Source organism: Copidosoma floridanum, unplaced genomic scaffold (genome assembly GCF_036245765.1).
Source record: "Copidosoma floridanum isolate Cflo_tuat_1 unplaced genomic scaffold, Cflo_Japanese_pri ptg000013l, whole genome shotgun sequence".
In the NCBI taxonomy this organism is placed as follows: Eukaryota; Metazoa; Arthropoda; class Insecta; order Hymenoptera; family Encyrtidae; genus Copidosoma; species Copidosoma floridanum.
In genome coordinates, this window is record NW_028321890.1 from 20301659 (window position 1) to 20323689 (window position 22031).

A 22031-nucleotide genomic window follows, 5' to 3' on the forward strand; every position below is an offset into this window, starting at 1 on the left:
CTTTCATATAACGTATCAAGTTGATGCTTTTTAGATTAATTAACTTAACTTCACTGTACTAAAATAAATATTTACCTATCAAAATACCATAATTTTGTTGGTTTACCTCGTAAATACGTGATTACTTTCTCAATGCATATATTGCATTTTGCAGTACGTATATAATTATACCGCCGGTGAAATGTACACTTTACCACTTTTATACTTTTACGTTTTGGAGTGAACTCCGAAGTAGACATATTTTAAAGAAACTCTTTCAAATTTTAAGTTTGATACTCTGTTTATAATTTGTTGAAAAATTTCTCGAGTTCTCCAAGAGTATTTTCATAAAACCTGCGCATACGGGTACTTGAGAGCAGCTTTTGTTCCAACACATTTTAATGACGCAAAACAACATTTAAAAAATGCCACGTATCATATTGAATTTCATGGAAAATATTCAAGCTTCAAGCTTTAAAAAGCACAAGTACATCTTTTTACCCGAGTTTTTTCTTTTCTTTTTTTTTTTTTTTTAATAACGTGAAAAGGAAAAAAAAGAAATAGAAGTACACCGCTACAGTCAGACGTGCTTGAAACACTGATGTATATCATTTTTAATTTTTTCCCTCGGCTACGTTTATATAAATTTTTTATGTTTCACGAAAGTATCACGAACAAAGCATCGTTAAAAATATTCACCGACGCGATGCGCGATAAACCATATCATTATTCGTACTAATTAAAAGAAGGTATTCAAAGTTTGCATGAAAAAAAAAAAAAGTTCTCGTTTCCTCGGTACTTGAAAGTTCTCAGGGGGATACATCACGCGGAACTTTAAATTATCAACAAGAGAATCAATAAAAACTCGTTTGAAAGTTTTAAGTCAAGTTATAAACTTCAAAGTGCTGGAGTCTAAGTTACCTACAAGAAGCCCTCCTAATGGACGCCAGCCCCAATGATTTGCCTTGCTCTCGTTTTACTTTCACGAGACTAAATTGCATTTCCGGGTAAATAAAAATACCCGGCCATTTAATCATCCTCTCGGTTCCATTAAAATCGAGTTAGTCAACTTGTAATTTCACCGCGACGGGGCTCTCAAATAAAAGACATTTTTTCCCCCCTGGTGCAATAAACTCTTTGACGTGTATTTTCTGCGATATTACAGTGCCGTTTGCTCTTCCATGGCGTACTCGCTAAGAAATTCCTGGAATTTGCAATCACGGCAGAGTTTCATCAAAGATTCCAGCCAATTCAGAGTTCGTGTGGGTGTACATCGTTCCATTGAATTTGGTCGTTTAAATTAAATGACAATTAATTCCACCGTGACAAACAATAAAATCAATGTCCAGCCAATAGGCGCTCGTTGAACAAAAAAAATTATACCATTTCATTACAGCCTGTCCGGATTTCAGAAAGTCGTGCCAAAAACGTGTTCTCCCTCTTTGGACTCAGCGAACTGCAAACCTTATAGGTTCAGAGAGGCTCGAGCCCCATAGTGGCCCATTTAAAGGGAGGGTTACGCGCTGCTTCGCAAGTTGGAAACTTTTAATTGGGTGTCGCGCGCCAATTACCACCACTAAATCGCACACCGGAAAAAAAAAATCTCTTTCAACGTTCGGTGCTATGAAAAATCCCCGAAAGATGAATATCGCGCGGGCTGGTGTAGCAACTACGTGGCCCGAGAGTTGGCTCTCTCACCTTTAAATTTTGACGCGCGAGTCTTGAAGGTAAATTAGACGGAAGTTTGTCCGCCACCGCTGAGGAATGCGCACCGCGGCAGAGCGGCTGAGATATTAGAGGATGAAATATGAAGGTGCCAGCAGCTTGGGGCTCGCTCGGGTATGATTATGCATGAAAAAATAATTGCGTTCGCGAAGTAGCTCTCCTCGAGCGAGTCTTGTAATCGGATTTCGGGGTCTTGCGTGCTGCCACGGAGACGCGTTAATAAACAGGGGATTGCATTTTTTACGGGCTTACGCGATGGTGTGAGCTCGTTTTTTAATTGCTATAACTGCGGCCTCTGGAATTTGTTTATCACTAGTGGGGCTTTTTTTTTTTTGCTCTGTTTTCGAGTTACTGGTTTTGGGTTATTTTTGTGTATACGTCAATTAATTTTTTTTTTATACGTTTTTTTTCGTTTGTACATACACACATTTTAAAATATATAATTGTACGATTGGTATATTTATTGTTTTTAACGAATTATGAAGATTTATTCATAAATGCAAGGGTATATGATTGGCTTATAATTATTGTGAATATGCATATCATGTGTATTTTAGAAACTATACCGAAATTATAAAATATATTTTAATTCTCTTTTTTGGAACTGAAATTGTACGTGAATCGGCGTCACATTCAGTGGAGTAAGGTATAACTAAAGTAAATGTTTCTGAAACAAACAAATACTTAAACATAAAACAGCATCCGACAAGTAATACAATTCCTGACAATCAAATTCAATTCAGTGACGAACGCGTTCACATCAATCAGTAGCTAATGTAGTCAGGATTGAACTCACGTCGAAATTAGCTGAGTAATTCAATTTGGCTGGTATGGCTCAACTGAGCGAACTGGATGATTCTCTCGTGAAATTGATATTTCGCTTTTCGGAAACTGATTTTTCGTACAGAATAACAGATTAGACACTATAGTGCTCTATGGAAGTAACGTATATTCTTCAATATGATGCGATGACACAAAAAAAAATAATGTGACGACATCCGTCGTGTGACTTCAATGAAATGGTTTGAATTCAGAGAGATTAGGTCAAAGGAAGAAAAAAAAATTCTTTCACTCAAGAGTTGTGAAGAAAAACGCATCGTTATTTTTTTCAATTTGAAGTTTTATACAAGTGTATGTGCAGTCGTGAGCCAAAGTTGTGAATCTCACTGAAATGAAATTTTTTCGTACTTTTCTGTAGTAAGTCAAGCCTTAGATAGTTGAGTCACTAATAATGATAAAAAAAATTGTTTTTGCTTTTTTCGATTCCCATAGTTTCGAAAAAAGTTTTCATCTAGTCCAATTCTTCGTTGCATGTCATTTTAATTAATGATCTCTTTTACTGCAAATGTATACATTTTATCTTCTAGAGTAGCCTCAAATACCCCTGCAAACAATTAAAAATATGAAATATGTACAATTTCCGTGTGGCTACACCAAATTACATTTTAATTTTAGTGGCTATTAGCCCAGTTTCCAAGACATTTTACCACTACAAAGCAGTAAACTGCAACTTGTATTATTTATGGGTATTTTTGTGAAATGTAAATAACCAATAGTAACATTACTTTACTACTCGAAGATAGTTGAGCTGCATTATTTTTCCATCGGAACATGTTCCGTACTCCATGAGCGAAAGCTATTACCTTACGGTTATTTATTTTTTTCCAACCATGCAATTCACGCGTCAAACAACAAAAATTTTATTTAAAATTCTCCATCAACGTAATTAAACTTTAAATTACAAAAATAATCTCCAGCACAGCGTTATCGCAAAGGCACAGACGATCCTCGCGACACCGATCACTCGAGCGAACGATGATCGATGCCCCTGCGAGCCTGTGGCGTACGAGCGATACACAAAACGGCCATCCGAGCACACGTTCTCTCTGTTCCTCCGTAAAAAATGCGCACAGCTCCGTTCCATACGTCAAAATAGCTTTGGAACCACCACCAGTAAAATCCTTTGCAATAAATCATTGCACGGCCGTCGAATTTCTCGACTACCGAAGCGTATATTATACATTTGGAAGGGGACTATATCAATCGGACGCGCTATTTAATCCTTGATCTCGTGAATTATGTCCACGGCGCTGTTTGATTATTTCGTTTCGAGATAAATCGCTCTCGAGCTCTCATTTGTGCCGATTGCACAATTGTGTGAGTGTGCGAGCGTTCGGAGAGACAGATGCGGGCGAGCTAATACGAACGAGGGCAAACAAAAGGAATCATTAGTCGATAGAAAACGAGTACTTTGCGATTATTCGCGCTTGTTTCGTTTTGGGTGCGTATGCACGATTAACCAGGCTTGGCTATCATTGTCAGTTGATTATGCTGATTCGATCGAGTTGATGGCATTTGTTGTTTTTTACGTTGGGATGCGCGATTGCTTGCAAAATGATATTCGTAATGAAAAAGCAGAGCTCAAAGAGTTATTGGGCTCACGAATAATATTCTACGTCATGAATTCAAATTTTGGTTCTACTGAGCAGTAGATACGGCTAATAGAACAATTACAAACTGTACTATTTTGGCATGTCTGACCAAAATATGTTTATACTACTTATTTTTGTAGATATTAAACGAATACGAGTTTTGGTTTTACTAACTGGAAGATAAGTATCAGAATAATTGAAAACTGTACTATTTTGGAATGTCTGACTAAAATCGATTTATACTACTTGTTTTTGGTTATACGGTTATCAGAATCATTACAAAGTGTACTGTTTTTGCATGCCTGACTAATGCGAATTTATACTACTTAATTTTCAATAATAAGTAGATAAATATATGAATCTGAAATTGTAGTGGATCCGAATAACCCAAACTGCACTATTTTGGCATGCCTGACCAAAATCGATGTATACTACTTATTTTGTAGTACTGAAAGATATTATACGAATCTAATTTAGTATACGATTATCAGACCAATCCAAACTTGTACTATTTTAGCATGTCTGACCAAAATAGGTTTATACTACTTATTTTTTTGTAATGAGTATATAATATATGAAAGGAATACGAGTTTTGGTTTTACTAACTGGAAAATAAGATTATCAGAATGATTGAAAACTGTACTATTTTGGAATGTCTGACTAAAATCGATTTATACTACTTATTTTTGGTTATACGGTTATCAGAATCATTACAAAGTGTACTGTTTTTGCATGCCTGACTAATGCGAATTTATACTACTTAATTTTCAATAATAAGTAGATAAATATATGAATCTGAAATTGTAGTGGATCCGAATAACCCAAACTGCACTATTTTGGCATGCCTGACCAAAATCGATGTATACTACTTATTTTTGGTACCAATTAGATATCAACGTAGATCTTGTTGAACTAATTGTTAAGGTTTTTTCGATAGTCACGAGAATTCTTGACGCAATTATACTCGGTGTGTTCTGTATAAAAAATGTTTTTAACAAAAAATGCAAAAACAAACGCCATCCCTTCGATCCCTCTGAAACTCGTACGGTGGTAGTAGATGCAGGTATGGGTAAGAAATCACCGATCGCCCTACATATGCAGGCTACACAGTAAGATATATCACCGCGGATTAAGGAGCTTCGATTTTACGGCCACCCTGGCGCAGTGGCTCGAATTGAATAGCCCCGATAAGCGGTCACGACTAATGACCTCTTTATTTCCGCCTTATGTTTGGATTATTGGGTTTTTGGGATGGCTGGTCTATTGAAATGCAGCGATTTGGCGAGAAAGGGTGGGCGATTTCGATTTCTGATTAATACCCCGCAACCAAGTACATTCATTTTCTCTTTCCATAAAACTCAAAGTAATGAAAAAAAAAAAAAAAAAAAAAAAAAAAAATCACGTTTCTTTTGTTTCAGACATTGGGAGCTCTCTGGCGACGGATGAGTTGTCCAAGGCGGCGGGTGCAAGCGCAGCGGCAGTCGGGGCCTGCGGAGCTGCAGGAACAGTCCCACAACCATCAACAGCAGCAGCAGTATCGTCTGTGCTCGCCCGTGGAAGTAGCAGCAGCCCCGACAGGGAAGCCAAGGTTGGCGTGGTGCAGTCGCAGCCGGCGACAGCAGCAGTGGTTGCCGCAACTGGACACACGACATCGTCGTCATCGGCGGCCGCTGTGGTGCAACCATCGTCAGGGCCGGCGGTCCAGCAGCCGGCGGTCGGGGCTTCGGTGCCCGTTGAGAGGAGCAACTCTGCCGTCAGTGACGCTTCCAAGGGTGGTGACATGGTGGTGAGGATTCTTTTTTTGTTTCTTTCACTCTGTTGGTTCGTTGGGTTTGATTGAAACGTGCAATTTGTATATTTTTTAGTTACGTTTACCTCTTTTAGTTTCAAAGTGTGTGTTGAAAAAAATACATGCTTAGTCGTGCACATGCGTGTGTGTATTAATTGTCTTAAATTTGATAAAAATTATTCTGTATTTTTCTCTTCAAAAGTGTACGTGATTTCCTATGTAATAGCTTGATTGTTTTCCATTTCGAAATTTTTTCACTCGTTGCAAAGTCACATAGGATTTCTTTGTGTGTTTAGGACGTAAGCAGAATCTGGATGTGTAATATTTTCGGTTTTGAAAGCGGACTGTAAAACGTCTTACATTTTCATTTGATCAGCAAAATTTTCAAGAGTTCAAGTACTCAGAGCTGATCTCCATAGTTGCATCGTAACTTCTAGCTGCTTATGCAAATTACTCTGCTCCCCTGTCGGAAAATGTCATAAAAGTCCGATATTCGCTCCACCTCCGACTTTGCCGTCTGTACTTTTAAAGTTTTTGTTTTATTTTCCAAACAAGATCACCGCACAGCTACGCACACGCAAATTGAATCCATATGCGCGCGCGCAAAGAGAATCTACGTATGCAGAGCGCGAGTTTGAAAATCTTTTTGATCTATCGCCAAAAACTCCAGCCCCACCGCAGCCAACTAATGGAACTCGGGAAAAATTTCGTCGCTCCGTCAGGGCTGAAATTACGTTCCGACACCTACACCCCGTGCGTTCTATGGTAGATCGATTTTTCCCGAGAAAATACAAAGAAAAAGTCTCCTCGCCTCGGACGAGTGCGGAGCCCTGCTCTTTTTTTTTTTTTTTTATTTTTTTTTTTTTCTTAGCCCTGCGCTGCTCTGATAACGAAGCATTGTCGACTCTTTCGTCGCCTGGTGGTGCTTTTGTGCCGCGTTGGCGGTATTGGATGAAAAAAAAAAAAAAGAAAAATAGTACAGATACACGAGGATGAGAAATGATGTAAACGATGTAAACGCTCGTGCTCGACACAAAAGAGTATATGTATGAAGGCCAAAGGTGAATTTTTCACGCGAAACAAAGGAAACGACAACTCCGGATTATTCCTGTTTTTCCGCCCTTTTCTTCGCATGTTTTCTGTGTCAAAAAAAAATTAATTTTTTTTTTTTTCATCCTGACATTTCACGTATCGAGAGACTTTCGCTACTAGTTGTTTTGTCAAAAAGAAACTCTCGACTGGGCGTATAGCTTCGATCGATTTTCAGCGAGCACGAACGCGTGTTATTGAAATATTCCGCATCGAAAATGCCGTGCACGCAGTTTTTTAGCTGCTCGATCGAAAACCAATTCGTTTTTATTTTGTTTTTTGTTCGGAGCTTTTTTATTGGGTCGCGATTGGTCACACAACTGTTAATTAAACAGCGCTAGGTGCTGTTTTTGCATACCAATGAAATTCACGGGAGGAAAACTCAGTTAACGAAAGTGCAAAAAAAAAGGTCATCGTCAAGATTTAGCACCAATCTATAGAAAAAAGTCAGCTGTAGGTACACACAAGAGCCCAGGCAATTAATTGCACTCTAGTTTTGCAAGCACAATGCGCCGCGAAGCACTTTTTTCCCAAAATGAAGAAGTTTCAGCTCGGGTGTTTAGAAAGAGCGAAGTGTAGGACCCCCTCTTTGTTTCTACTCCCCATTCAACGTGAGCCAAACTTTGTCGTCGTCGTCGTCGTTGTTATTGAAATGCTCATTTTTTTTTCTCTGGACCCTCACGTTTTCTGCAATTGTTCCAATTTTTTTTCTCTCTCTCTTTCGTTTTCTCGTGATTAGTGATTGTCAAATAATGGTAGGAACTGGAAAAGTAAAGCTTTTCACACCGAAGGATGGCAAGATGAATCTTTTAAAAGATTACTTTGACAATGTGATGACCTTTTGGCAAGCTGCTGAAAATTCCTTGTGAAAGTGCACACGTAAATCAACTTATGAAATTATTTGTTCGCCGTGTTGATTTTCATTTTATTTGCGAAAAATTATCGTTAATTGATAATTAAATTTCATTAAACCAATAGAACTAATCGATCCAATTAGAAACAAAAATTTTAGCACAATTTTTTTACTGGATTTTTAAATACTTTGAAAGAATTTTTTTTCCTAAAAAAAATGCATTTTTTTTATGCATATAAATTTTTTTCTGAAAAATAAGTGCAACGCTCACTTTACACGAAAAATCGTACAATATTTAAGATAAAAAATATTGAAGTACTTTTTTCAAATACTTTACGACTCTTTAATTTCTAATTTATTTTTTTTCCTTCAAATTTTAATGCACTGTTTTCGCTGGATACAATTTTGTTCAATTCTGTGTTATACGAGTAGATTTTAGCAAAAAAACCAAAAAATTTTGCAAAAGCATCCGCGCTCGAGTCTGTATGAGTCAATTAAAAAACCATCATCTTTGTGACAACTGTATATTGATGAAAAAACATCAGTCCCCATTACACCACCGAAAATCCATCCCAGCGTCGAACAATGAAAAAGCTCGTTTCGCCACGCGCTCGAGAGATCCGTTAACTCTCCAAACCAACCCCCTCCGATCCGTTCGCCAACTCAATTAAGATCCCAAATTGGAAATCGTTCTTTAATTGAGCACCGGCTCGTACCGTACAACTACACGTTGTTCACCAGCGTGTACAGTTGCTCGCGCGAGCGGAAGACTTTGATAAACCTCCGATGCCGAGAGAGAAAACCCACCCGCGCATTGTCCTCGGCGCTTGTCTCCATCGACATTCAATCAACAGACGCCCTTTTACCATCGCCATAAACAATACAATTACCTGGTCCGCGAGGATCGTTATAAGGGAGGATCGGAGAGCTCTATGGTTCGCGCGTGCTCGTACCATGTTGGTCTGGCCGGAGTCCAATGTAGTATACTCCCCGACCCCTTTCCCCCCCCCCACAGATCCAATCGTCGCTTTTAACAGCGACGTTTATTGTTCGACCATTCCGGGCATATTACGCGCGTCATGTATGACTCTATACGTCACGTATATCTGCTCTTTTATTCCCCTCTTTGAGTGTTGTCGTAGCGATTGATGTCCTCCCGATCGATTCAATCGTCATAGGTACGTGCAGTTGTTACGTGGTGGCTAGACTGATGATCACTTGGTTTTTCTTCATGCGACTTTGCATAAAAGCCTTTATCGAACTGAAATGAGAAAGATCCAATACCTCTCTGTGCATGAACCACCATTATTGGCGTAGTTGTACGATTCATTGCACGACTGTCTACATGTCTACTTTCAGCTGAACACCGAATGGGCGCAAGTGGAAGTAATCAACCTGATTAACGATGGCAGCGGCCTTGGCTTCGGTATCATCGGTGGACGAAGTACCGGCGTCGTCGTCAAGACCATTCTTCCCGGCGGAGTGGCCGATCGCGTAAGTACATCACGTATACGTGCGTGTCGAAATTACCTAGGAGTGCTCGTTTTTCTTTTTTTTTTTTTTTTCCTCATATTTTGTAGTGGCAGTACTGTCTGTTTCATTTGTTTGAGCAAGCCAAAATTAAAATGGTACAGGTTTTCATTGTATCAATTGTAGGAATGGATGAAAGACCTTATCTGATTACTTGTGACAAAAAAATGACTGAAACCTATACGTTGGAATCAAATTTATCGTAATTTTGAGTTGGCAATTTTTTTCTTTACCAATACGTCGATTAGTATGTATTTTTGCGAAAAGCCAATTGAAGTATACAGTAGGCCGAGTGATCTTTCTATGGCAATGAAAGTAGATCGAAGCCTCGCAAATAACTCGCTCCTCGAGAAAACTAATCGAAAACGTAGCCTCTCATTAATTGGGACGAAGGGGTTGAAATCACTCCCGCTGAGTTTTCTCCAATCTCCCCATCAGTTCTCCTCGAGATGATGACATTTTCGTTTGGATGGAAAATTTTATATTTTCAGGACAATCGGCTGCAGAGCGGCGACCACATCCTGCAGATCGGCGATGTCAACCTACGCGGCATGGGTAGCGAACAGGTCGCTGCGGTGCTGCGCCAGTCGGGCACCCACGTGCGCCTCGTCGTTGCTCGGCCCGTCGAGCCAACCTCCCCGGACTACCAGGTGGGTTTCGTCGTACCTCTCCCAGGAGTGTTTTTTTCTTCTTTTTTTTTACACCCTCCCTTTTTTGGAGCCCACGGAGGCTAGGCTGAGATACTTTTCTATGTGAAATGCCGCATTGTATTGTTTTTTCATCGATGATCTCCAGCCTACCTTCCGTTGAACAATATTGGAATATTTATTATACAGAATAATGAGTAAACTAATTGATGCGGGACATGAAATCTCACACGATAAAACAACAACAAATTTTCCAGAGCACCGTACTCGGGGACAAAATCGGAGTGAGTTTGGGCCAATCAATATTCGAACAATTATTTTAGATGTTCATTATTATTGTTGCGATTTTACTTTTTTCCTCCAATATGGCTTTTCACCAGCAAACGGGCCCCTTCTCTTCCGCCCTTTTGACAAATTTATGTTTGTTTGTTTGTTTGTTTTTTTTTCTTTTTTTTTCTTTTCATCCCATCTCCAAACGACGTGCCTACGCATGCTCCAGCATATCCATTTTTCAGTGGACACTTATTTTCCCCGCATGTAGCTTTTTATTACTCAACCCTGCGCTGCTGCATTCACGTTCGCGAACAAAAGAGAATTGTTTTGCTCTTCCTATTTTTTTTTCCTTTTTTCTTTTTCATTACAGTTTCATTGTTATAGTACAGGTTTTTTATTTACTATTTTTTTTTCTTCTATACCTTTTTAAATTAATGTCGCACACACCCGCACATATTACATAATTTCCATACAAGCATTAGTCGAAGCACTCAAAATGTGTCGTAGCATTACTCATGTTTAAATGTGCATATACCTTTAAAAGCGTCATTATATAACTAAAATTAAAAAAAAAAAAAAAAAAAAATGCACACACGCTTACTACCTATATACTTTTAAAATAATAAATACTAATAGTACCAATTAAAATGATAAAATTTAAAAAATTTTAATTGAATGTCTTAGAGAAATAAAGAGAGCGTAGTATGGCTTTGATAGGACATAGACCTCGCGTATAGCTTATACCGTAGTATATGTGTTGGTAGAGCGCGGCTGATAAAGTGCCATGGGCCATTCGTAAGTATCGGACAAAAAAATAGATTTAATTAAAACTAACGAATGGCCCGCATGATGACATTGTATAGTGACGAGCAAGCAAAACTCCCTAACGAAGCGTGGGACGAGCCCCGCAGTGGGAGGACTTTTCCTCCCCCCTCCCCACTGGTATCCTCTCACTCGTGTGTGCTTGTCGTTATAGACTCCTCAAACCAATAACCATAGATTACAACAACCCATAGACAAAAAAAAAAAAAAAAACCAACCTTTGCTCCACCCGCGGTCTACCGATCGGTGTAACAAGTGTATTTGTATGACCTCGCGCAGGCACTGGGCAGCCAAGCTCCGATCGTTCCGACCAAGGTCCTCGGCGACCCGGAGGAACTGGACCGGTACCTCCTGCGCAGCGGAGTCGAGCCTCACGGGGCCGTCGGTAGGAGGCCCCCCGACACCAGCTTCGACAACGGCAGTATCTACGGGCCCGAGTCCGAGCTCGACTTGCAGGTACAATAACTACAACTTTTCTCCATTTCGAGGGCCAACGCGCACCCAACTAAGCCGATTTCCGTCCGCGTGTATCCGCGAGGGGGAGGATTTTAAATGCAGTCGAAAGGTTCGCTTTTGATTAATTCGGGCCACCGAGTCATTATCGGCCCTTCCTTATCCGATAAATACCTCGGAGCGGGGAAAAACCGGGTTGAAAATCGATTTTCGATCCAAGCCCCTCCCCTTCGTCCGAGGGGTTCTCTTTGTTGTTTTGTTTCTTTTTTTTTTCCCCTCCCCCCTCTGGGCGCGCGAAACTAATTGGTTCTTCGTCGAAACAGAGCCGCTCGAGTCTCATCATGGACGTGGGGCGCAGTTCACTGCCGGTAGTAGTGACTAGCGCGGTGCCGATCGGCGAGCTCGCTTACGAGCAGATCGACGTCAAGGACCTGCCCGAGATGGAAAAGTTCACCGTCGAGCTCAAGAAGGACAGCTGCGGGTTGGGCATCACCATCGCCGGATACGTTTGCGAGAAGGGTAAGTGGATCGGTATCGACTTGTACCGGAGGGGAAAGAAAGAAAAAAAAAAAAAAAAAAAAAAAAAAAAAAAAAAAAAATATGATTCTCATTGCAGAGGAGCTGTCGGGCATATTCGTCAAGAGCATAAGCGAGGGAAGCGCGGCCGACCTGAGTGGCAAGATCCAGATAAACGACCGGATCGTCGAGGTGAACCGGCACTCGCTCCAGGGCTACTCGAACCACGAGGCGGTCGAGGTGCTCCGCAGCACCGGCCAAACGGTCGTGCTTTGTCTCGAAAGGTACCTCCGTGGACCCAAGTACGAGCAGCTACAGCAGGCCATCGCTGCGAGCGAGCTCAGATTACCCCAGCCCGGCTCGCCCTCCATTGCCAGTCTGCCCACTTTTCCCATCAGCGCTGTTAGTATATATTGTACACGTTTGTTTTATTTTTTCGCTCTTGCTTGGAATCAAATTTTTGTGGCTCATATCGGTGGTGGATCAACGCCAAGTTTCAATTGGGGATTTTCCGCTCATTTTGAAACAAAACAAAAATAACGATTGTTCGGACGGTGATGATTTCATGATTCAAGGACGGCGACACGACCCTGGAAATCGAGCCGGAAGGCGAGTCCCACACAACGGTCGACAGCGGGGTCCTGCAGGAGATGGATCGGGACGTTGGGCTGATGGACGAGCTGCCCTTGAACGTCGAGGCCTTGCTCAGCGATCCCTCGACCGAGTTGACGCCCAAGATCGAGCTCGCCATCAAGGCCAAGTGGCAGAAGATCGTCGGCCCCGACATCGAGATAGTGGTGGGTGTGCGATTCCTGTTTTTTCGTCTGTACATACTTATACAGGGACATTTTTGCTGTTATTGACCCTTTGGTGTTCACTTGATAAGGTGGCGCAGCTGAAAAAGTTTGCGGAAGGCAGCGGGCTCGGGATCAGCTTGGAGGGTACGGTCGACGTCGAGAACGGGCAGGAGGTGCGGCCGCATCATTACATCCGATCGATCTTGCCGCAAGGACCGGTCGGACAGAATGGCATACTCAGATCCGGGGACGAGCTTTTGGAGGTAAGCCGATCGGTGTATATACTCCTTCCCTTTCACGTTGAATCGATTGCGGTGCAATATCGGATTTTTTACTTAGGTTAACGGGTATCGTTTGCTCGGCATCAATCACATGGAGGTGGTGAGCGTGTTGAAAGAGCTGCCGATTCACGTGCGGATGGTCTGCGGGAGGAACATCGCCTCGCAGGATCCGCTCTGTCCGATCGACACTGCCCAACATCAAGCGGCCTTCCAGACGAGGGTAATGTCCCTTTGTTCCGTTTCTTTTTCTTTTTTTTTTTCTTTTACTTGATGAATAACTGTGGGTGATATTGCAGAGCATACTGGGTGGCTCGCTGCAAAATTTGCTGCCGACTTCGGATCGTTTGGTCAAGGCCAAGTCGGACGGGTCGTTGGCCTCGACTACGACGACCGCGACCGTGACAGATGCGAGCTTGAATAAAATGAAATCTCGCTCCCTCGAGCCGCTGACCGGGCTTGCGATGTGGAGCTCCGAGCCACAAATCATCGAGTTGGTCAAAGGAGAGAGAGGCCTTGGGTTCTCCATTTTGGATTATCAGGTGATACATCTCAAATTTATTACAAACAATGCGAGTTGATCTTGTACGTGGTGTAACTTGTTGTTGGTATGTTTTGTTCTCGTGTATCCAGGATCCAATGAACCCCAATGAGACTGTGATAGTAATAAGATCCCTAGTGCCGGGTGGCGTCGCCCAGGTCGATGGTCAGCTCATCCCGGGCGACAGACTGCTCTTTGTCAACGACATTGCCCTCGAGAACGCGACCCTGGACCAGGCGGTGCAGGCCCTCAAGGGCGCGCCCAAAGGCGTCGTGCGCATCGGCGTCGCCAAGCCCTTACCCATCCCCGATAGCATAGCACAGGTGAGCGAACATCATCAGCATCATCAGCACCAGCAATTGTCGGTGCTGGCTGGAGTCGAGCGCCCCGAGCTCAGTAAACGGGACGCGAGTCTCGAGCCGCTCGTGGACAGCCACAGACAAAGGCTCGAGTACTTCCGCGAGCGCAAGATCAATGTGCTGCAGATACCTCATCCGATGGGCTTGATCGAGGGCTTGCAGCATCAGCACAATCTCGTCAAGTCCGAGAGCTTTTGAGCAAAGCTGATGGTGAAAGCCCTCGGTGATTCATTCGAACTTTGCCGTACAACATCGAAAGTGAAGTTGCCCGGGTTGGGGATGATTTTTTTCTTCGCGATTAAAGCGCGACGATGGAGAATTACGCGTCTCCTGATTATGAGCTTCCGGTTGATTTTTTATTTTTTTTTATTTTAAGTAACGTATAATTTATACACAGGGGCAAAAATTGATCCAGTTTTTTCGGATCCTCTGATTTTATTTATATTTTTGATACGCTTTTCAACGAACCGAATTTTTGATGTTGTATTCATTCTCGGTTTTTTTTTTCGCAATCAGCACTATTTGCAATATCTTGAAGTTGATTACATCAGTTGATAGAGAAAAAAAAAGTCTAACGAAACAATCTAATACGCCTTGGATAGCTTGCGATGAAAATGTTGCACGAGAGATCGTGAGTAAGTCTCATTTAAAATTATACTTATATGCTTCTACGAAAATGTTTCAGATTTAATTATTTACTGTTTTTTGATTTTCTACATTGTTTGAAAACTTCACTGCATGCTATCCTTGGTAGACAATCTGGAAAACTTGCAACAAACAAAATTAATAAAACACGTCAGTATTACAATTAAAATATACACATATTTAATCTTGGGGATTGAATAATCAATCCCATGCAAAGGTGATATGGTATAAGTACTGATTACTGATTAAACATCCGTAATATTTAATTTATCTATGTATATAATATATAATTATTGATTGAATCAAAGCTATTTATACAAGAGTACACAATACTTTATTTTATTTTATTATTTTTCAAAGTTATTTAAAAAATTTTTATTTTACCATAAGTTAATATTATTTTAAATTTGATATGATTCATATACATTAAATTGATGATGGAGATATCCAATTTTTACACCAAGTTGTATCCAAACATTTATTCATTAAATTTTTTTTAAACATTTAGCTTTTACCGAAAACGCGATTAAAAACTGTACTACAAATCAGTATGTACTTAATAAAAATGTACTTATGTTCAAAAAGTAACTGCTTTTGCGCACATATTGCGTTTGATACAACCAATGTACATCTATGAAAGTAACATGTTTAAACATATCAATTCAGGAAGAAAGGTTTTTTAACATTTGTAGATACACACAGTCATCGGCCAAACCACGTTTTGTTTTATTTGTACAAATCACATCCTGCATCGTCAATATATTCACACATTTTTTTGTTTGCGCTTACATTGTTTGTGTTTTTCCACATTTTTGTAACAATAACGTGTTAAGTGTGTTCAATTTTTAGCTCAGCGCATGATCAACGCAGCTATTGTTCATGTCCAAACGAGTGTGCCTTATTAATGTTTAATGTGGCAAATAACATATTTTTGTGCTTGTATATGTTGCAAAGACTTATTTATATGTCAAAATAATTTTAAGAAAGCTCATGTCTGTATAATAAATATTGTTATTATACAATGTTGCTGTCACCGTTTACTTACACTCAAGTCTTATCATTTTACTCATATTACATTGATAATTAATGATACAATGATGTCGCTTGACTCTATACTGAAGTCGGCGATGAAGTAACTAAGCGAAGAATCGGTTGCAAGTTGCAAGCTTGCTGTTATACCTACGTTTATTGATTTGACTGTTGGGAAACACGTCATATTACGTGTGTTACCAACGAAAAAAATAAAATAAGTGGTAACTTTTGAACAAAAGTGGTACACCACACTGCCACTTTTTCGCACAGATTTTTCAATTTGTTTCTTGTTTTTTTTAAAATTTTTTTTTTATTAAAATTAGTGAAACAATGGAGAAAATCTGTGATACTGTGTATTTCATTCCACAAAACAATAAATAGGTTGTTGCGTACGTTTTTTTTATTTTGTTTATTTTAGAACCTCCATTTATTTTATTTCCTTTTAATGTCCTGATCGTCACATAGCTCAGAAAAAAAATAATGGCACACATAAAAAAATCAATAATTTACATCAATCGAAACGAAATTGGTGTAAAAAATATGTCATTATTTTTTTTGAGCGAAAATCAATAACACATACTTTAATTTTAAGTTTCCACACTAGGTTAATCACGTTTATTTATTGTATTTTTCATAAACCATGAAAACCATTCTTGCTGAATATAACTTTTCTAAAGTATCGAAATGAAAGTGCGTATTTGTAAATAATCCGATTACTACAGGGTCACAAAAACTGATTGTACATGTAAAATAAACATAGTTTCGTAGAGGTATAAATGTTTAACTAAAAAAAGAAAAAAAATGTAAATACGTTATCATGGCTCTGCTCGAATCTCTGATACAATGTTAGAGACAAGGAAACAAGTCCGCCAATATATACATGTTTTCAACATCATGTCACATATTATTTATGAAGCAGAGGAAGTCTGAGCAGCGGGAACCACTTAAGGAAAATCGTCGAGAACCCGTCGCGAGGACCCTTGTTTTTTTTTTTTTTTTACTCTAAATAGCGCATTTAATATACTTGGAAAACGTAGCAATGTGTTTTACGACGGTCTAAAGCGTACGATCGTTCCGTTTTGTTTCCAGATGCACTATCCGCAACTACCCCGAAGGCTCCCGTCAAGCCCAATATACTCACGTAACTAGTACAAAAATTTTCTACAAGTATCGAATACTTTGCCTATACCTTTTGTAGCGATAGCTGTAATGTGTAATAAATTACCAACACTTACGTTTTACCACCCGCTTCTCTCGTATATAAGTAAACATTTGATGGTGTATCTTAATTTTATTGCTAGAATCGCAGTGTAACGATGTTAGAGTAAACTGCTAGTGCGAATTCCTGACATCCTTGTATCGCGCAGATGCAGCAATCGATCCTCTACACTTGTATAGCGTAAAAAAGAAACGCTTTTTGTTCAACAGTCACATTTAAATTTATTTCAATTGAGATCAGTCATTTGGGTTTTTTTTGTTTTTTTCATAAAAAGTCCTTTGTAACGTTTGACGTTTGGCGTGCAAAATAATGAATACATACGTATAAATAAAATAAAGACTCTCCGCAGCGAAATTAATTTTTTTTTTTTTTGTGTACTTGAGAAAAACATCGGAGTGCAGGTCCAGTATAATATTATGCGTACCTGACATAGCTCTTATGTATATACTTATGTATACCTCGAGGATCTGCTCGAGATGAACAATAGTAGACATAGCTATGTATATACACTTACTTGGGTCGGTCGCACGTATATTTTATGGCCGCGAGATCGATTGAATCGACGCTTAAAAGTGCGAGTATTTTGACTCTAGTCATTCCGTTGAATTTTTATAGGAACTTTGAGAGAAAGAAAAAAAATTGCCTTCTCTCCACGGCTCTCGCGAATGGGAGGGATTTTCTGACTTTCGTCTGTGTTTCATGTGGCACCTGAGCTGCTTTGGTCGGGCGAATTTTTTCCTCCGATACTTTCATGTTTTATCGAATTTACGAGCGAAAAAAAAAAATGGGGGAGTGCAATAGTAACGCGGAGTGAGTACGTGTGCCTTTTAGAGGTAGGTATTTTTAACAAAGTAGTGAAAATTATAGATTGTGAATAGAATAAAATTTTATTTTTTGAATATCGGATGGATATAGTTTGCTAGATAATACATATAAACTTGATGAAAAACGATCATCTAAATAAGTGAAAATAAACGAACGACTAGTTTGTAGACCTATTAAAAGAATGGATAATCGAATTTAGTTTTTTTTATTTTTTTTTATTTTGAAATTATTGAATGAGAAATCGTAGCTGTACATACATATTTATTTAGTTAGTATTTATTTTCTTTACTTTACGCTTGCAGATATAGTTGTGTGTCATAGATAATAGCTCGTAATGCATTTATTGATAAAACGATTTTTCAATAATCCGATTTGGACAAAGTGTAGTTTTTAAGAGACAAAAGAAATCCCGTACATTACCGAATCGAAGGAATTTAAGTATAACATTTTTTTTCCTGTACTATAAAATTTTTACTTTATGCCCCTTCATTTTTATCTAAAAGCATTTTGCGAGCATTCGATAGATCTTTTGTACAATAACAATGGGATGATATTCTGATTTATTTTAATTTCACGCATTGCATAATTTTCTTTTATACTTACTTTAAGGTTTTATTTATTTATTTATTTTTTACTTATGTTGAATGCTTTTATACGCTATATTTAAAGTATATTTTTTATTACTACTTAAGATATGCAATTTTTAATTTTTGCGTCTTAAAGTTGCACAACTTGCATTAAATTTCACTTTTCATATACTTTAAATATTTTTGTATTTTACCAATATCAAGTACGAAAAAAAAAATTATACATATCTGTACATAATAAATAATAGTACGCAACACTTGCGACTATCAAAAAACGGTTTGTAAATTTATTTATATTCTCTACCAAAAGCTCACATTATCAAGCATAACTAACCACTGCATTGGAAGCATATACTAACGAATGCATAAATATTTTTTTTTCCTCTATCTGTCCGCTGTATTGTCTCACCATCACTCCAAATACGATTGAAGCTCTAAAAACTCTATTCGCCTGTACGCTTGAATTATCACATCTTTAGCATTATATACTAACGTGTGCCTATGTACTTTGAATAATATCTCCAAGTAGATGAAATCGTTTGGTGAAACATTAAAAAAAAAAAAAAAAATTATAAAGCTTTGGGGTGCGTACTCCTTGGAACTTAAGAGTTTCCCGCTGCCTCATACCCTCCTGTTTACTATACTGTATACTTACTAGTTTGTTTGTTTGTTTTATCCTACAATTCTTTCTTTTACTGTTAAGACTTTGTTATTGCGAGTATACACAAATAAATAACAATGATAATCTGGTCGATGCAAATGTTGTACAAAGTAATCTCTTTTTTTTCCATGCTTTTTTGAGTCTCTTTTTCTCCTTTTCTGAAATCTATTGTATTATATACATATATCAAGTACTGCAATTAGAAAAAAAAAATTACTGATTACATATTGATATAAAGTACATTAAAAGAACAAAACAAAAAAAAATACCACGACGTCACTGATTTGACGGCGGTCCTAACTTTGAAATTCTCTTACTTTTCAGAATAACTTGTAAACTCCAGAGACGGAACGCGGAAGGATAATCAAACTCGATAACACAACCACTATGACCAAATAAAACAAAAAGTAAAATGCAATATGTCCTTGTATGGTGTCAGTTTTACCAGTACTACGATATTAATATACAAATATACAAGTTGCGTTGATTATTATTAATAATAATAATGATGATGATAATGATAATAAAGACGAAAATCATTGTACATATCAACATGGTATATATTGCTTGATTTTTACACCACCCAATGTTATATCCTAATTTTGTTTATCTATCTTATTCTTTGTTTTTTTGTTAATGGAATAAAAGTTTTTTTTTTTTTTGCTATGCTTATACGTGCGCGATTAACAATCGTTATGATGAACTACTTAGACAATAAGTATATTGTAAGAAAAGAAAAGAAAGTAGAAAAAATCGATATCTGATCGGGTAGCGATCGGTAAGTACACGTTCACTTACTTACACTCCCCGTGCCACATGCAAAGAAATTTGTCTCTTATCATACTATAATATGATATAGAATGTATTAATTGTTCATTTTGAATATTATTAACCCCATGATGTGAAATGAAGTCGTTTTCTGGTTTGAATAATTTTTTTTTCCCTCAAATTTTCAGACTCTTTGTGTACACATACAATTCTCTCTTTGAATTATGATTGGCATGTTTGTACGCGCACGAGTTTAAATCTTTCTCTTCACCAATGACGATTTTTTCGTCCTTATACACTTATTTCAATTGTTTTTGCGTGATAAAATTGCCTTGACAAGTTTTTTTTTTTTTAATTTTTTTTTTTTTTTTTTACTCAAGTATAAATTATTACTTTGCTCTTGGATTTTGTTACTTGAATGCATTTTGATGAATCATTATTGTCGTAATTATTATAGTTAATGTTATCGTTGTTAAATTGTCATAATAATTATAATTTGCATTTATAAAACTGTGTTTGGAGCGTATAATAATTAATCATGTTGTCTAATTGTCTTTACGAAAATGTTAGGTGATGTAGCAAGTCACAGGTAGCTCTATACATAATATACTTACAATTAGACGCGGTGGAGTACTTATGTTTTCGAGAATAAAATACAATTTGTACTACTTAAGATGGATTTAAATCTCGAGCGTAGGAGGAGAGTTTTTGTTTTTTTTTTATGGAAAAATTCAACGATTCGCAGGCAGTGGTATTATTATTTAATAACAGCTTATGTTCAAACGAAAATAACGCAATCGGCTTACCGTGTGACTTTTATATAATTATATATCCAGGAGCTGCGCACGTGAAAGTATCCGTCGAAATTCTGATGTATTTAAGGGTTTCACAAGTTTTTTAAGTCATTAAATTTATAGATACCAATAATTTTTAAATCATCAATAGACTTTTTCGTTGTTTTTTAATGATCTCGATAAAAAAAAAAAAATCCAAGGTCAATTGATTTTACAACAAACAGGCGATTCAACCTCGTAATGAATGAAACCAAAAATGAGGAATAACGAGCCACTGTTCATTGAAACGCACAGTCGGACTAACCGGCGTTGAAGTAAAAACAAAATTTCGCGAATAATTTCCGAATCCCGAAGGCCATCGGAGCAGAGAGTGTTTGTAATGGGAAGGGAAAGAGCGCCTGCAGGGAGGAGGGACGTAACGAGCGTCATTGTGCGGCCGAGCATACAAAAGAAAAGCCATGATTCGCCGGCGCGTGTAGTACACGCGTAAATGAACGTAACAACGTATAGAAGGTATATATAGGATAGGCGCGCGTCAATTGGATCTCGCGAAACGAGAGCTTCGTCGCGCTGTTGGTGCGACGCGTGAATGTGTACGCTACGTGACGTGATTTCTGGGAATTCGGTGAATTATAGGGTCTCGTTGATGGCTCCATTGTTGCGTCTGGGTATTTTTGGTTTGTACTGTTTGTTCAAGAGCTGTAGCACTGGGCAACCTAATTTCTTGACCCAAAAAACACACGTTTTCTTCATTCCCATTTTGCTGAACCTTTTTTTTTCTTCTTAATTAATCAATTAAAACAAATACTTATCTCAATGTAGTTTTTTTTTTTTTTTTTTTTCAATCTAAAAATAAAGATGATTTGTTTTGTTTGGGTTGCTCAGTATAAATGTTTAATGATGCGGGTGATCATTGAAGGATATTATAATTAAAAAACTCAATACATTCGATCATTTTATTGGACAACTGATATAATTTAGGAGGTATGTAGGGCAATAATCGCGAAATCTAATGACTTTCAGCCTGAAACTAATAGAATATTTTTTTTCTATGCTAATCTACATTTTTTATTTTTTTTTATTTTCACGAAAGATTTATTGGTATTAATAATACTTATCCATAGGACAACGAAACGTCAAACTGTTACAAAGTAATAATCAACCTCATGGTCTCGAAATTAGAGAAACTTTTTACAAACACAATAAAAGCTGCATCTGCGCGCGGAGCGAGAAATTACCGATTAACATTTTTATATTCATGGAAACATGAACCGGCAAAAAAAAGGTATGCGAAATCACACTTTCCTCCTTAATTAGAGTACCACTTGTCGATCTCGCGAATTTCACCTTGTACAATTCGAAAAAAAAAAAATATATATATCATCAAGCATCACTTGCGGCTTTGATAACTAAAGTT

At 38.2% G+C, this 22031-nt stretch overlaps 1 protein-coding gene across 3 annotated transcripts in view; it reads left to right on the top strand.

The window, feature by feature from the left end:
- Nucleotides 1-19575, top strand: part of LOC106639270 (patj homolog) — a 49401-nt gene extending 29826 nt beyond the window's left edge. Inside the window, exons 7-20 of one of the 3 annotated variants that reach the window (XM_089590917.1) lie at nucleotides 5555-5922; nucleotides 9227-9361; nucleotides 9889-10047; nucleotides 10302-10328; nucleotides 11419-11595; nucleotides 11916-12111; nucleotides 12209-12510; nucleotides 12684-12905; nucleotides 12995-13168; nucleotides 13245-13406; nucleotides 13483-13725; nucleotides 13817-14047; nucleotides 16850-16901; nucleotides 19377-19575. In XM_089590917.1, the coding sequence (XP_089447043.1) occupies nucleotides 5555-5922; nucleotides 9227-9361; nucleotides 9889-10047; nucleotides 10302-10328; nucleotides 11419-11595; nucleotides 11916-12111; nucleotides 12209-12510; nucleotides 12684-12905; nucleotides 12995-13168; nucleotides 13245-13406; nucleotides 13483-13725; nucleotides 13817-14047; nucleotides 16850-16901; nucleotides 19377-19381 (2453 nt within the window). In that variant the 3' untranslated portion in view covers nucleotides 19382-19575. Of the gene's footprint in view, nucleotides 1-5554; nucleotides 5923-9226; nucleotides 9362-9888; nucleotides 10048-10301; nucleotides 10329-11418; nucleotides 11596-11915; nucleotides 12112-12208; nucleotides 12511-12683; nucleotides 12906-12994; nucleotides 13169-13244; nucleotides 13407-13482; nucleotides 13726-13816; nucleotides 16025-16849; nucleotides 16902-19376 lie in introns of those variants that run through there. The other 2 variants (XM_089590918.1, XM_089590916.1) reach the window with 2 other exon arrangements.
- Nucleotides 19576-22031: the final 2456 nt, after the last annotated feature.